This window comes from Vigna unguiculata, chromosome 4 (genome assembly GCF_004118075.2).
Source record: "Vigna unguiculata cultivar IT97K-499-35 chromosome 4, ASM411807v1, whole genome shotgun sequence".
Classification (NCBI taxonomy): domain Eukaryota; kingdom Viridiplantae; phylum Streptophyta; class Magnoliopsida; order Fabales; family Fabaceae; genus Vigna; species Vigna unguiculata.
In genome coordinates this window covers 16,357,633-16,371,747 of record NC_040282.1, presented here as the reverse complement: position 1 = coordinate 16,371,747, position 14,115 = coordinate 16,357,633, and the positions used below count along the sequence as shown (strand labels likewise).

Below are 14,115 nucleotides of genomic sequence, written 5' to 3'. Positions count from 1 at the left end.
AACATTACAATGATGCAATAAAAAAGGTATGTGCTAGAATAACAAACTAAATAAATAATTAGGCTGAGAAATGTATATTGTATTATGATTGAGATTTGCATCTTCAAACCATATAACAAATGGGCTTTACCATTCTCATTTCATTTTCTTTTCTTCACCTAAATACTTCTTTTTATTAAGTGTATTTATCTCTTGTCATTTTGATCATAAAGCTAAGCATTGATGTCACCTAATAAACTATCGGTATGTGCAAACTATAAGTATTAATTTTACTACAAAATTGTTAAATGTGTTTTTAATCCTTAATCTTTGAAATTTTGGTCCAATTTAGTCCCCGACTTTAGAGATATGTGAATTTAATTCTTTTAACCAAATTTTGTTAAGTTAATTTGACGTTTCAAAAATTTTTCATGATAACATTTGACTTGTTTACATTATTTGACACATTTTTTGCTTCAATATTAGCTGAGCAACGCAAGTTTGAAACGACGAATAAACTTACAAAATTTGGTTAAAATGACTAAATCAACGCATTTTTTAAGATGAAAGACTAAATTGGTCAAAAGTTTCGAAAATGGACTAATTCTAATTTACACTACATGTTAAGCGACAAAACATTTTTAACTCAATATTATATATATATATATATATATATATATATATATATATATTACTTTTAATTATTTTTCCCTTATTTTGAATGTCCCTTAAACTTTAAGATATACCTATATAATTGATTAAATGTAAATGTATGTTTGAAAACAACAATTAGATAATTAGTTATTATTAGAGATAATTAGCATACTTAACTAATTACATCAAATGATAATAATCGATAAATATGTTCTAAAATTTATTTTATAAAATGAAACTTTATAATAAATATTTATCTTATTACACTATAATCACCTATACATGATGTTCATTGTCAAAACGATCTTTAAAGTTTTTATTTTTACCTAGCTTACCCATTTTTTTTATTAAAACTATATTTGTTACATTAAATTAAAAACAAAAAGTTCCCAATAGCAGCAAATAAAATTGTTTACCCAAAATTTAAACCGTCTCTAATTTTTAGGAACAGGATATTATGTGGGTTTCAGATTTCACAGGTAACCTTTGTGCTCAAACCTAAATACCCACCTCATTAATCTAGTGTATTCGTATCCTGATTTGTGTTGTTTTATTGACAATAACTAATATATAAATAAATGAGTGAAATATTAAGATTTTTTGAATGTGTGTACAAAAATATCCATAGATATACATTAAAAGTGTAAATGTGAAACTTTTAAATACGTAGTAAATCTTCTTTCAAAGAAAAAAGATTACACAAATAAAAAATCCTCACAAGATAAGCAAAAATATTATGTATCTTTTGAACCTAAATCATTAAAAAAAATATATTTATACATATATGCTAGTTCTACTTGAGTTGAATTTTGGCCTACTTAAATTTGCTTGAAGGAGTGTCTAATATTAGTAAGTATCAGGAAACTCTGCAGTGAAAGCTATCTCTCTACTTCTGAAGAAAGGTGTAGCAGAATCTAATATCATATTTCTAAACTTAGTTGCAGTAAGTGAGTTTGATTTGTTTTCTTTACCCTTTTGTTTTGATTGCATTGTTATTAAGAAACTTTGATGCATGCAGGCACCACAAGGAATAAATGCAGTGTGTGAGAGATTTCCACTGATAAAACTTGTAACATCAGAGATTGATGTATCACTCAATGAGAATTCTCATGTCATCCCTGGCTTAGGAGAGTTTGCTGATCGTTACTTCGCTACTGATGATTAGCACAACAACCAAATCCAACCAACTTTCACTTGATAGAATCTACATGCATAAACATCTAGAACTATGAATATAACTATCAAAATATATACATACTAAAACATAACACAATCTCAATGCCAATGTAATATTTTGTATTAATTAATGATATTGATTAACTTATTTTTAGCAACCACACATCTATTAGCTTTTTTTAGGAGGATAGGTATTCGAATATTCTTTTTTTCTTAGTTTATTTATTTTTTATTCTTGAAAATATTTTAATATAATTTAAAAAATAAATAATTAAAATAAAAAACTTACAGTTACTCAAGTTTTATGACTAACAACTATATTCTTATTACTATTTACTTCTTTGCTATTTACTTCTTTGTCTCCTTTTTCTACCTATAAATATCACCTAGGTGCATGGGAAAAGACACAACAACAGGGACAACAAACACTAGAGTTTTCTCTACAATGTTCTTCTTTTCTTGTCTATATTTATTATTAAGAAAGTGGTGTTCATAAGTTTCGGAGATCCTTCGCTGCACTCAATCGATCTGATGGGTTGTTGTTGTATCTTGGGAGAGAAACGCATATAATTTGAAACACATATCATTGTGTATTTGTTTAGCCCTGTGCAGTAGGGGCGTTTTCTCTCTAAGGATAGCGTTATGCGTGCCTCAATCCAGGATATTTCTATTCCTTTCCTTGTTTATTTTTTATTTATTATTGTTATTATATTTGTTGATATCTGATTAATATTCATTATTTTATATATATATATATATATATGTCTTAGTATTATTTTTGATTTAATAATTATTATTATATCATTTTATATTTTTATTATTATTAGTATTATTTGAGTAATCATTTGCTAACATTCTTAGAGAGAAAAATATCTTGTTATTTCTATTTTTGATTACGCAATTATATTCATTTCTAAAATAAAAAACAATATAAAGTTGAAGACTGAAAACACATTTTATGAACTAATGTGTTTCTTATGGTTATATTTAAATCAGTTTCAACTAAGTCTAAAAATTGATATGTATAATTGTTTCTATTTTTATTGGTAACACTAAATAAAATTATGGATAAATGAAATTTCTACTCATTAAATAAATTTTTGTGATGTCTATAACTAAGTTTTTGTTGTTATATTAATTTATACTTTAATATTGTCTATTCTTTTCTTACCATTGATAAAGATGTTCTATATCATATATATACTATAAGTGTTTGTATGAAAATAATTATAAAATAATTTGTCATAAAACTACTATTGTGTTATGAAAACAATTGAACTAAACTTTGCATTTGCGAACAAACAATAGTTTGATATTTATATGAAAAAAATGATTGATAATAAATTATCATATTTATGAATTCAAAATTATTGTTTATGACATGAAATTAAAATGAATTACTTTAATTGATATCATGTTTAAGATCGTGTAAATGCTGATAAAAGAAGAAATCTCCATATGATAAATCGAAGGGATGGTCAAGTAAAAACTAAACTTGTCTTCCAGCAATTATTTAAAAAAAGAAGAGTTGTTCATGTTTCTGAATTTAGAAACTTTCTTTTTGTTCATCAAGGTTATGGAGTGATTTTTTAGTACAATAAATTATTATTTCTAAACATGTGTTTTGGTTGGTAAATGATATATTTGTGATGATTTTGTTTGAGTTAAGTACCTTTATCTTGTAATAAAATATTTAATAACTTTTTCTTTGGTTATTACAAATGTTGAAAGTTGTGTTATATGACATGCTATTATTATAATTGTTGATAAGTTTGGTTAGAGACCATTCAATTATAAAATTTTGAGGTGCAAAATTAATTAAATAGAGAAGTGATGATACATGTCTTTATAAATGAATGCTTTTATGTAAAATTCATGGTATAATTCATTATGTAACATCTTCATAAAGGTGCAACGAAAGAAAAAAAATGCTTTTATTTGATATAATAAATGTTATGCTTCAAGTTGTGGCTTGTCTTTGCCAATAAAATTATATAGGGTGGAATTTTATATCCAGCTTACCATATTTTGAACAAAAAAAATTGTGATAAAACTTGTTATAAGTTATGAAAGAAAAAAAGAACCACATTTAAAATATTTTAAAGTGTGGGGTTTCTTGTAAAGATTAATATACCTTTTAATGAGAAAAAAAAAATCTTTGGTTATTTATATCGATAAATATTTAGAGGTGTTTCCTTCAAATAATAAATTGACTAAATTTGTTTGTTATACCTCAAGAACTATTTTTCCATCTAGTGTAATATTATTTGTGTTTCTTATATTATGGCAATATGTCCAATTTCTTGAGATTATTGAATGATATTTTTAATGTAAATTGGATATTGATTTTGGTGACACAAAATCACCTATTGGTATGGTTATGTTTTAACCTTGGATGAAGGTGTCCTATCATGGAAATATGTTAAAAAGTTGTTGTCATGGTCTATTATGCAAGCATAAATTATTTCTTTTTCCAATCCATCTTGACAATCAAATTGTTATATTTAGAGTTTCTAGTAAAAATGTCAATGAAAAATTGAGATATTAGAATGAGAGACAAATGTATTAGAAACTTAATTACTCATGATTATCTCTCTTGACTTTGTCAGGTAAAAAAGAAATATTGCAGATTTGCTTATCAAAAGGTTGATACATCAAAAACAAGAATTTAAGTCGTCAAGGGGAATGAGACTATAGCCCATAAATTAGTTGCAACAATGGACACTCATCTCCACATAAATGACGATCCCATGGAATGGAGTTCAATGGGTAACAACGAAGTTGTTGTTGACTAAAGTACACCAAATAATTTGATTAAATTTTATGTCTCATTCCTGTGGCGAGGTGTACTATAAATTGTGGCAATAATAAGGTTGAGGTATGTGCATTATTATGCTTATTTTATAAAATACCTCTTAATAAACCCAATGGTTGAGGTTTGTGCATTATTTTATAAAATACCTCTTAATAAACCCGATGACAATTATTGTAGGGGTGTGAGTCACAAACCACCCTTTAAGGGTTTACCTAGTGAGTGTGATGGTGGGGCCGTCATTGTGAGACATGGGCAAGTCTCTAAGTGACACTCATGAAACAAGATACATGCACAAGGCCATAACGTGCCCCCAATGATTAGAACCTATAATGAACACCGATATTGTATGTGTTATTTACTAAAACCCGGTCATAGGGGATGTAGCTCAAGAGAATTAAGTCTCTACATTTTCTCGGGTGGAAGTTTATAAACACTAGGTGTAAAGGTCAGACTCCGAAGGTTCCTTACACTGAACTACAATATTTTGTTTTAAAAGATAATATATTTTTTATTTTACTTTATTTTTTAAATTATGTGGGGGATTGTTGGAAATATTTTAATATAATTTAAAAAATAAATAATTAAAATAAAAAACCCACAGTTACTCAAGTTTTCATGAACTTTTAATTTTATGGGTTAATGTCATTTATGGCTAACGGCTATATTCTTATTACAATTTACTTCTTTTGTCTCCCTTTTCTACCTATAAATACCACCTAGGTGCATGGGAAAAGACATAACAACAGGGACAACAAACACTAGAGTTTTCTCTGAGATGTTCTTTTTTTCTTTACTATATTATCTTTAAGACAGTGGTGTTTATAAGGTTCGGAGATCCTTCGCTACACTCGATCGATCTGACGGGTTGTTGTATCTTGGGAGAGAAACGCGCATATGATTTGAAACACATATGATTGTGTATTTGTTTAGCCCTGTGCAGTAGGGGCGTTTTCTCTCTAAGGATAGTGTTATGCGTGCCTCAATCCAGGATATTTTTCCTTGTTTATTTTTTATTTATTATTGATATTATATTTGTTGATATCTGATTAATATTCATTGTTTTATATTTAGGTCTTAGTATTATTATTGATTTAATAATTATTATTATATCATTTTATATTTTTATTATTATTAGTATTATTTGAGTATTCATTTTCTAACATTTATTAATGTAGAACTTAGACTATTACTTAGATTTTTAATTTTTTTTTAATTTTTTAATTTTTAGAGATGTCAAAATGAACATACATACTTCGCATAGATAAACATAGTACAATTTGGACTAAAATGAGTTAGTTCAACTAGATTCACTTTATTTTATGACTTGATCGATTTGTTGTAGGTTGATGGGTTAAATAAGCTGACTCAGTTAAAAATGGATGTTTTCCTTTTTTAATTTATTTTATACATTATTGCAGTTCAACTATAGTAAATTGATTCGACTTATTTATTTATAGCAACATTATTAAAATATTCACATATTTCACTAAACACGACTATGAATAGAATAATTGAAAATTGAAGTATTAACCTCTAAATGGATTAAACAAACAAATTAAGTATTTGAACTATTAAAAGATTAATGAACAACATTAGCTTTTAAAAAAATTAAATTACCAATTTATGTAATTATAATTAATAAATAATTTTTAATTAAAAAAATTATAAAGGTTATTCTTGATAGATTATAAGTCATGCAAGTCAATCTATATTCAACCATTTAATCCATGAATTAAGGGAATTAAGGAAAAGTTCAATTTGGTCCACATTTAATTTTTTTTTTTTAATTTTGTTAAATCCAATCAGACTATAAATCGATTTGGCACACATATTTAAAAGTATTTTAACACCTCAACTTTATTTATAGTTAGAATGGTGATAAAGAATTCAGGCTTAGAAACAAGATACAATCAATAACATTTATTCAAAATAAAGCCACCGTTTATTCTACAAACAAAAGAAGTAACTACTTTACAGAGACCACATTCTCACAATTTGCAAGTAACTTTTTTTAATGCATAACAACCGAAAAATATAAGCATATATAGGTATATAAATTTTGAAATATACACACACATATATATAGTAGCTCTTTTATTTCTATTATTTTTAAATTTTGACCAGACTAATAAGTTCAATCAAGAAAACTATTGAATTAGTTTAATGTTCGATTTTTGAGACCAAAAAAACTATTTTTTTATTTATTTTCCCTCGCTTTATATCTTTTCTCTTACAAATAGTTCAACTTATATATTGTAAGTGAAAATAATAATGATAATAATCCTTTGAAGAGATTTTTAATTGCCTCAGAAGTGGCAACTGAATAAATAATAGCAAATTCATTGTTGCAAGTACTATAATCAATCACGCACCGCAGTCTTAGCTCCAAAAATTAATTTTGTTTGACCTCATCAACTTCAAAGGCTACGATTAAACCATTAAAACTTTTCACCAAACAATGAAAGTGGTTGTTATATAAAACCATTACTCTATAATGGTATTTCAAATTTATTTATTCTATATTTTAAATTAATTATCTGCCCTTTTTTGTTGAAATAGTAAGATTATTTAAGTTAAATTATTTTAAAAAGTAGAATACTTATTATTGTTTTAAATCGGTGTTTAACATTCTTAAATTGTCCTCATTCGAACTGAGAATACTTTTTTTCAACATACAATTATTTTCACATTAATATTTCTCTATTATGCAGCCAATAACGATTAAATTGTGTCCCTTCACCCACAAACATAGATACATATATATCTACATCTATATATCTCCCTCTCTCTCTCTCTCTCTCTCTCTCTCTCTCTATATATATATATATATATATATATATAATACAAATAATAATAATAATAATAATATCAATTTTCAAACGTTGAGATACTTTATTTTAGTGGCTTTTTGTGAGATAAGGAACTAATAGCTTTGTACATGAAATTAAAATAAACTGTTATATAGTCATCTTATCTTGCTTGTTTTTTCTTTTGAAATAAATATTACTTGACTAATACAAATTATATAATCACTAGACAATAATTAATTTAATTGTTTATGAAAACGACAAACTCATATTATTATTATTATTATAAGATATTATTATTATTACTATTTTTATTATAAGAGCGCCATGTTAAAAAGTAATTTAAATATCATTAAATAAGAGAGCCTTATTTTCTTTAATGCTTAGATTCTATATATTACTTGTGCTTTTCTAGCAACTTATTTTTAATTACCGTATATACAACATTAGTAAATCAATAAAAAGGTTTCAATCTTAATGAGATATATATCCATCAACCATCATAAAAGTAAAGAAAAGAATACTGATTTAAAAAGATTAATGCCTTTTTCTTAATTAGAAACCAAACAAGTCCGATTACATATTAAATAACCATTAAAAAAACAAATAGTTATTATCATTATCATATTTATTGTTTGAATATGAAGTCTCCATTGATTAATAATATTCCTTACATAATGCACAAGACTACAAATACTTAGTTTCATATCTCCAACTGAGTATCATAAGAAAAAGTCTTGAGTAAAATTTAATGACTAGAAAAAGCTATAGATCACAAAACAATAACGTGTAAGTAGCCTTTACAATAATCTTCCCTTTTCTGCTTGCACTTCAACGAATCAAACCTATCGCATTTATGTTTATGATCACAATGCCAACAATTTCAGAAGAAGAACAATGAACATTATTCAGCTTTAATTAAAGACCACCATAAATCAACCTCCAAAGCCAGTAAGATCTGTACAAAATCACATAAGAAAAGTTTGTTATAAATGCTCTCGTAATTCTTCATCCATAACCCAAAACTACTACTTCTACATTCAGTGTTAACTCACCAACCCACACCCAAAAGGTTCCTTTCAATATGACAACCTTCTCAAGTTTCATTCTTAGTTTTGTTCTAGTAATTGGGATCATTGTGTTTGGTGCTGAAGCAAGGCCAAGGGCATTCTTTGTATTTGGAGATTCACTTGTTGATAATGGAAATAACAATTTCTTGGCTACCACTGCACGTGCTGATGCTCCTCCTTATGGCATTGATTACGCTCCAACTCACAGACCAACTGGTCGTTTCTCCAATGGCTTCAACATTCCTGATCTTATCAGTTCAGTTTACACATCTCTCTCTCCCACATTGTTTTTCTTCAATGTTCATCTTTTCAAGTTTCACTTTTATCTTGCACATTTGAGGATTTGAACCCTTTTTTGTAATGTAACTTTTCATATGATAAAGTGTGTGTCTAACTATGTGGTTTGGCTTGTGTTCAGGTCAGGAACTTGGTGCCGAGTCTACATTGCCATACTTGAGTCCAGAATTAAGAGGAAACAAGCTTCTAGTTGGTGCCAATTTCGCTTCAGCCGGAATTGGGATCCTTAATGACACTGGAATTCAGTTTGTAAGTTCACTTCTTCCTACTTTCATATCATGTTTTGTTGAAAACCTCAACCTAACTGAATATACACAAACATTCTGCAGGTGAATGTGATCAGAATGTACAGACAGCTGGAGCTTTTTCAGGAATACCAAAACCGTGTGAGTTCTCTAATTGGATCTTCACAAACTAAGAGCTTGGTGAATCAAGCACTAGTCCTCATCACTGTAGGAGGCAATGATTTTGTGAACAACTACTACTTGGTGCCAAATTCAGCAAGGTCTCGCCAATACCCACTTCCTCAATATGTGAAGTATCTCATCTCTGAGTACCAAAAGCTTTTGCAGGTAAAACCCTATTGATTAAACAAAAGGGTTAACGCATAATGTGTTGTCATAACTATTTCTCTCATTTTTTCATATACAAATTCTGCAGAAGCTGTATGATCTTGGAGCTAGGAGAGTTCTTGTGACAGGCACAGGACCTTTGGGTTGTGTTCCTTCAGAATTGGCCCAACGTGGAAGAAATGGAGAATGTGCTGCTGAACTACAAAGAGCTGCAGAATTGTTTAACCCACAACTGGAACAAATGTTGCTACAACTCAACAGGAAAATTGGAAAGGACGTTTTCGTTGCTGCAAACACAGGAAAAATGCATAACAACTTTGTTTCTAACCCCCGACAGTTTGGTACGTACTACTAATTATTTTTCATGTTATCTAATTCCATATCCTCTATGTCCAGGTTTTACACTGTGGTTGCAGTTATGTTACAGGTTGTGTTTCATGTTACTTGAAAGACAATGTGGTTGCCATCATAACTTTTAAAGCCATGTTGAAACTAGTGCAGTAATAAAGCAACAATTAAGGTCTAAGGTTTGTGTTGCTGTTGTTGGTGCTTTGTGCAGGGTTTGTTACTGCAAAGGTAGCTTGTTGTGGACAAGGACCCTACAATGGTCTTGGTTTGTGCACACCACTCTCCAACCTGTGCTCTAACAGAGGGCAGTATGTATTTTGGGATGCATTCCATCCATCCGAGAAGGCCAACAGACTTATTGTGGAGGAAATTATGTCAGGTTCTAAAGGCTACATGAACCCTATGAACCTTAGCACCATCTTGGCTTTGGATGCTATCACCACATGAAGACAAAAACAAGTATCTGCATTATTCTAGTTTCATGACGCTCTTCGTTTGTTACTGTAATCGTGATTTAGTTTCGTGTTCCTCAGTATCTAATTGTTAAATTATTAGAAAATTAGAGGGAGGATTAACTTCCCTTCTGCATAAACTTGCAGTAGAGAATTTGTCTGGTGGGAAGTGCTCAATTGAAAACGAATGTTGTTTTTACGCTTTGATTTTCTATATACTCTTTTTATATAATTGCTAAAAAATGAATGGAAAAACTCACTTCTACCCTTTAATTGTTTTTTCTATGAAAAGAGGTAAAACATAAAATTATAGACAAAGTTATGTCCATATCTTTGCTGATATTAAAACAGTATACAAGATTGGTGAATAGTTAACGTGCAATATACATGGATTTATTCCAAAAGCAAAAGCAAAGAAAAATCTCAATCTCACTGCAAGAAAACGGTCAAATAGCGTCCCATCTAAACCCAAGAGAGCGTTGGAGAGCAAAGGATGTCACGCCTCCCACACCTTTTTGTATATGGTTTTCAATCCTTTGTTTTGCTGGGAGCTCCCTTCCATAATCTATAAAAGAAGACCTCTTTATCTTATAAAAGGGTCGAATATTTTGAGTAAAACACCACCAGTTTGAATAGATATCTCTCTACACCCTAAACACATTCTAAAAACTAAAATGGTTCTTCATCACTGAAAGTCGAGCTAAGTAAGTCTATGTCGAAAGTATAGCCAAATCACAAGGGACAAAGGTCCAACTTAGTCAGTCCATATCGAAGGGTTGAACTGAGTCAACTCAGGCAGAAGGTCTGTTGACACAAGCAAGTTTGAAGCAAAGATTTGATAAAACCAAGTGCATGAAGATCACATGTGTTTGTGATGAAGATCCACTTGAAGATTATGTTTCTAGTATATTAAATACGGAAATAATGTGTTAAATGTAATGATTATGTGTTATATCATGTTCGTAGGCTATATGACATATGTTAGATGTCTTGTTAGCCTTAATGTGTCTCTTTTAATTTGTTAAAATGAGTTTTAATAGGTTAAAAGACTTGTAGTATATAGTTTCTTATGTGAATGTATTCAATCAGTTGAATTATTTTTCAATCGAATGATTTCACTTAAGTTAAGTGAAATCAATTGACTGTATAGAAAATTCAACCAACTGATTTTATTTAAACCAGACTATATATGTTGTGTTTTCGAGAGTAGAGCTAAATTTCTGAGTTTTTGTGCACGAAATCTTTTCATTCATCTTTGGAAAACTCTTTCTCTCTCTCTCTCTCTCCCTCTCTTTGCAATACATAGTTGCAACGTATGTATGGTTGGCTAGGGAGAGCCACCATCAGATTTGGTTGTTCTCGTGGCTCTGGTTGTTTGCCTTATGTGATTTCAAGTCTGTAAGTGAGATTCTTGCAAGGTGTTAGTCTAGATTTTTGTGAGTAAAAAATCTTGTGAGTTTTTTTGTTCAAAAGTGTAATCTTGGTGTGTATTTTGAATACAGTGGAAACTAGGCTCAGGTTGTCCTAGTAAACTGAATGTAGCTTTGTGATTGAGTGAACCAGTATAAAAACAACTGTGCAATTCTCTTTCCTTTATCTCACTCACTTTGAATCACTCTAAAAACTCAAAAAAACCAAGTAATCCACTCTTTGTTGTACTTTAATGTGTTCTTGTGTAATATGAGATTGTATACTTGTTAGAAATATTGTTTGGAACAATTCTTGTATGTAAAAGTTTGTTGCTTGAGTTAAATCTGCAAATTCTGCATTCTGCATAAATTTCCAGGATTTTAGCCGACTGATTTGAAATTTTAATTGACTGTTCATAACTCAAGAACAAATTAGTCTGCTGTTTTATTTTTTGACCGATTAAAATTGTATTGTTCTGCAACTTTTACATTCTAATTGTCTAGTCTATTTGGTTCAATTAAAAGGTTTGTTATGCTTTCGAAAAAGTTTTAAACAACCAATTCAACCTCCCTTCTTGGCTTAAATCACCATTTCAAACTTACAAGGTCAAGTTGAGTCTAACAGACAAAAGATTGACAATTCGTTTTTTTGTCATAAACGGGAAGTCTGAGGGTGTGTTCCTTTGGGGGTGTGGATATGGGAGAGAGTGCGAAGATGAATTTGTGTTGATTTGGGTGAATGAATTTGTGTGTTTTTTTGAGTGGATTTAGAAGGTAAAGTGAGTGGATTTGGAGATAAGTTTTATGAAAGTTAGTGAAAAATTTGATTGATGTGATAAATAAAATAAATTATAAAAACAGATATAATTAGAGTTACCAAAATACCCTTGATGAAAAAAGAGAATGATTTTGTAATTTGATGTTATAAAAATAATTATAATTAATTAATACAAAGTAAAAATATATTAAAATTATATGAAATTTTAAATAAATAATAAATAAATTTTTATGAATGTAAACAAAATTTATAGAATTAAATTTTTAAAAAAAGTTTAAAAAAATTAAAAAAAAATTAAAAAAAACAATACATATACACCGGTGTCGTAACCGGTGTTAAGCTCTTCTAGGCACCGGTTACGTAACCGGTGCCCACACAAGTATATTTACTCACCATCTTATTTCACACACTTTCACATTCCCTCTCCTTAACCTTTTACTGGTAGCAATCACCAATTCTTGAGTCTCATACAAGAGTTGATTTTTTGCATAAATACCACCATCCCATTAACAATTTCTATCAAATCAGATTCAAACAGTGGAGTAAATCGAAAACCTAATATGCGGACAAGGTTTGAAAGATGGAAGATGAGGTGAAATAAGATTGCGAACAAGTTTCTATTATTAGATAGCAAAGATGAAATATATGTGAAGGGGTAGAAAAGTAAATGTTTGTATATTATCTCAAATCTCTGCAAAATTGAGGGGATGAGTTTTTAGAAAAAACCCGCAAATCAGTCTTCGCTTTTCTGTTTGAATCGTTAAATGAGAACACAAAATATTTTTAAATCCATCTTCTCTAATACACGTGAACAGTAGGAACCTTTCAAACGAACAGACGCTGAGTGAAAGTCGAAAGAAGTTAGCATGGACTCATAATTGAGCCTAATCAATGGAAACTCGATATTGAGATGCCTTGGCCTGAGTTGAGGATCGATGTTTTGGACTTGTGCACTTTTTTCATCTCGACTAAAGAGAATTTCAATAACATGTAGAATTTGAATTTTCTCTTTTTTAGTAAATTTCAAACTCTTTTATATTAGTTATTTAAAATTTAAATTTCTAAAATTTAATTTCCATTTAGCTTCCTCGTCCACACAAGTCAATTTATTTTAAAAAATTTCAAATTCTTCAAATAAATGAATTATACCATTAAAAATACAAAGTCATAATAAAGGTTTGTGGAAACAAAATTACAAGATTTTACCTCTAGAATCCTTCTTAAAATCTTTCAGATTTGAACTCAAACTCAGAGAACCCTTTACCCAATGGGATAACCTTCCTGATCCCAAGAATATTCAATGAAATTGCTTCCTGTAACTCCAAAAATTACTTATACACTTCTAACAAAATATCAAATTCCAAAAATATCCTTTAACTATTTGATCATATATAGTAACATATATTGCACCCTAAATTACTTCTGGATGTCGATTTCCAGTAAAGATACTTTGGAATGTCAACATCCGATAAAAATGAGACTCTCGAATATAAAAAAAAATTATACCAAAATTCTACATTAAAAAACTATATATATACATCGAAAGTGAATTTACACACACACACACACACATATATATATATATATATATATATATATATATATATATATATTTCGTTTTTAACTTTTAAATATGATTTTATTTTATTTATGTTTTAGTATTATTCATTTTTTAACACATTATATTAAAACAAATTTAAATGATAAAATTAAAAATGAATATAATAAAAGAAAAAAAATTAAGAAAAAATAATTAAA

At 28.8% G+C, this 14,115-nt stretch overlaps 2 protein-coding genes across 2 annotated transcripts in view; both read left to right on the top strand.

Annotated features, from left to right (window-relative positions):
* The window catches only part of LOC114182639 (uridine kinase-like protein 5), a 43,099-nt gene extending 41,301 nt beyond the window's left edge, over positions 1-1,798 (top strand). The window contains exons 12-13 of the mRNA XM_028069549.1: positions 1,494-1,576; positions 1,652-1,798. Coding sequence (XP_027925350.1) covers positions 1,494-1,576; positions 1,652-1,798 — 230 coding nt within the window. The remainder of the gene's footprint in view (positions 1-1,493; positions 1,577-1,651) is intronic.
* A 6,666-nt stretch (positions 1,799-8,464) lies between these two features.
* On the top strand, positions 8,465-10,375 carry LOC114182504 (GDSL esterase/lipase At5g33370-like). Its single transcript, XM_028069386.1, has 5 exons — positions 8,465-8,756; positions 8,920-9,047; positions 9,128-9,370; positions 9,459-9,711; positions 9,930-10,375. Exons 1-5 carry the CDS (start codon positions 8,516-8,518, stop codon positions 10,163-10,165), a joined length of 1,101 nt encoding a protein of 366 aa, XP_027925187.1. The 5' UTR covers positions 8,465-8,515; the 3' UTR covers positions 10,166-10,375.
* The last annotated feature ends 3,740 nt before the right edge of the window (positions 10,376-14,115 follow it).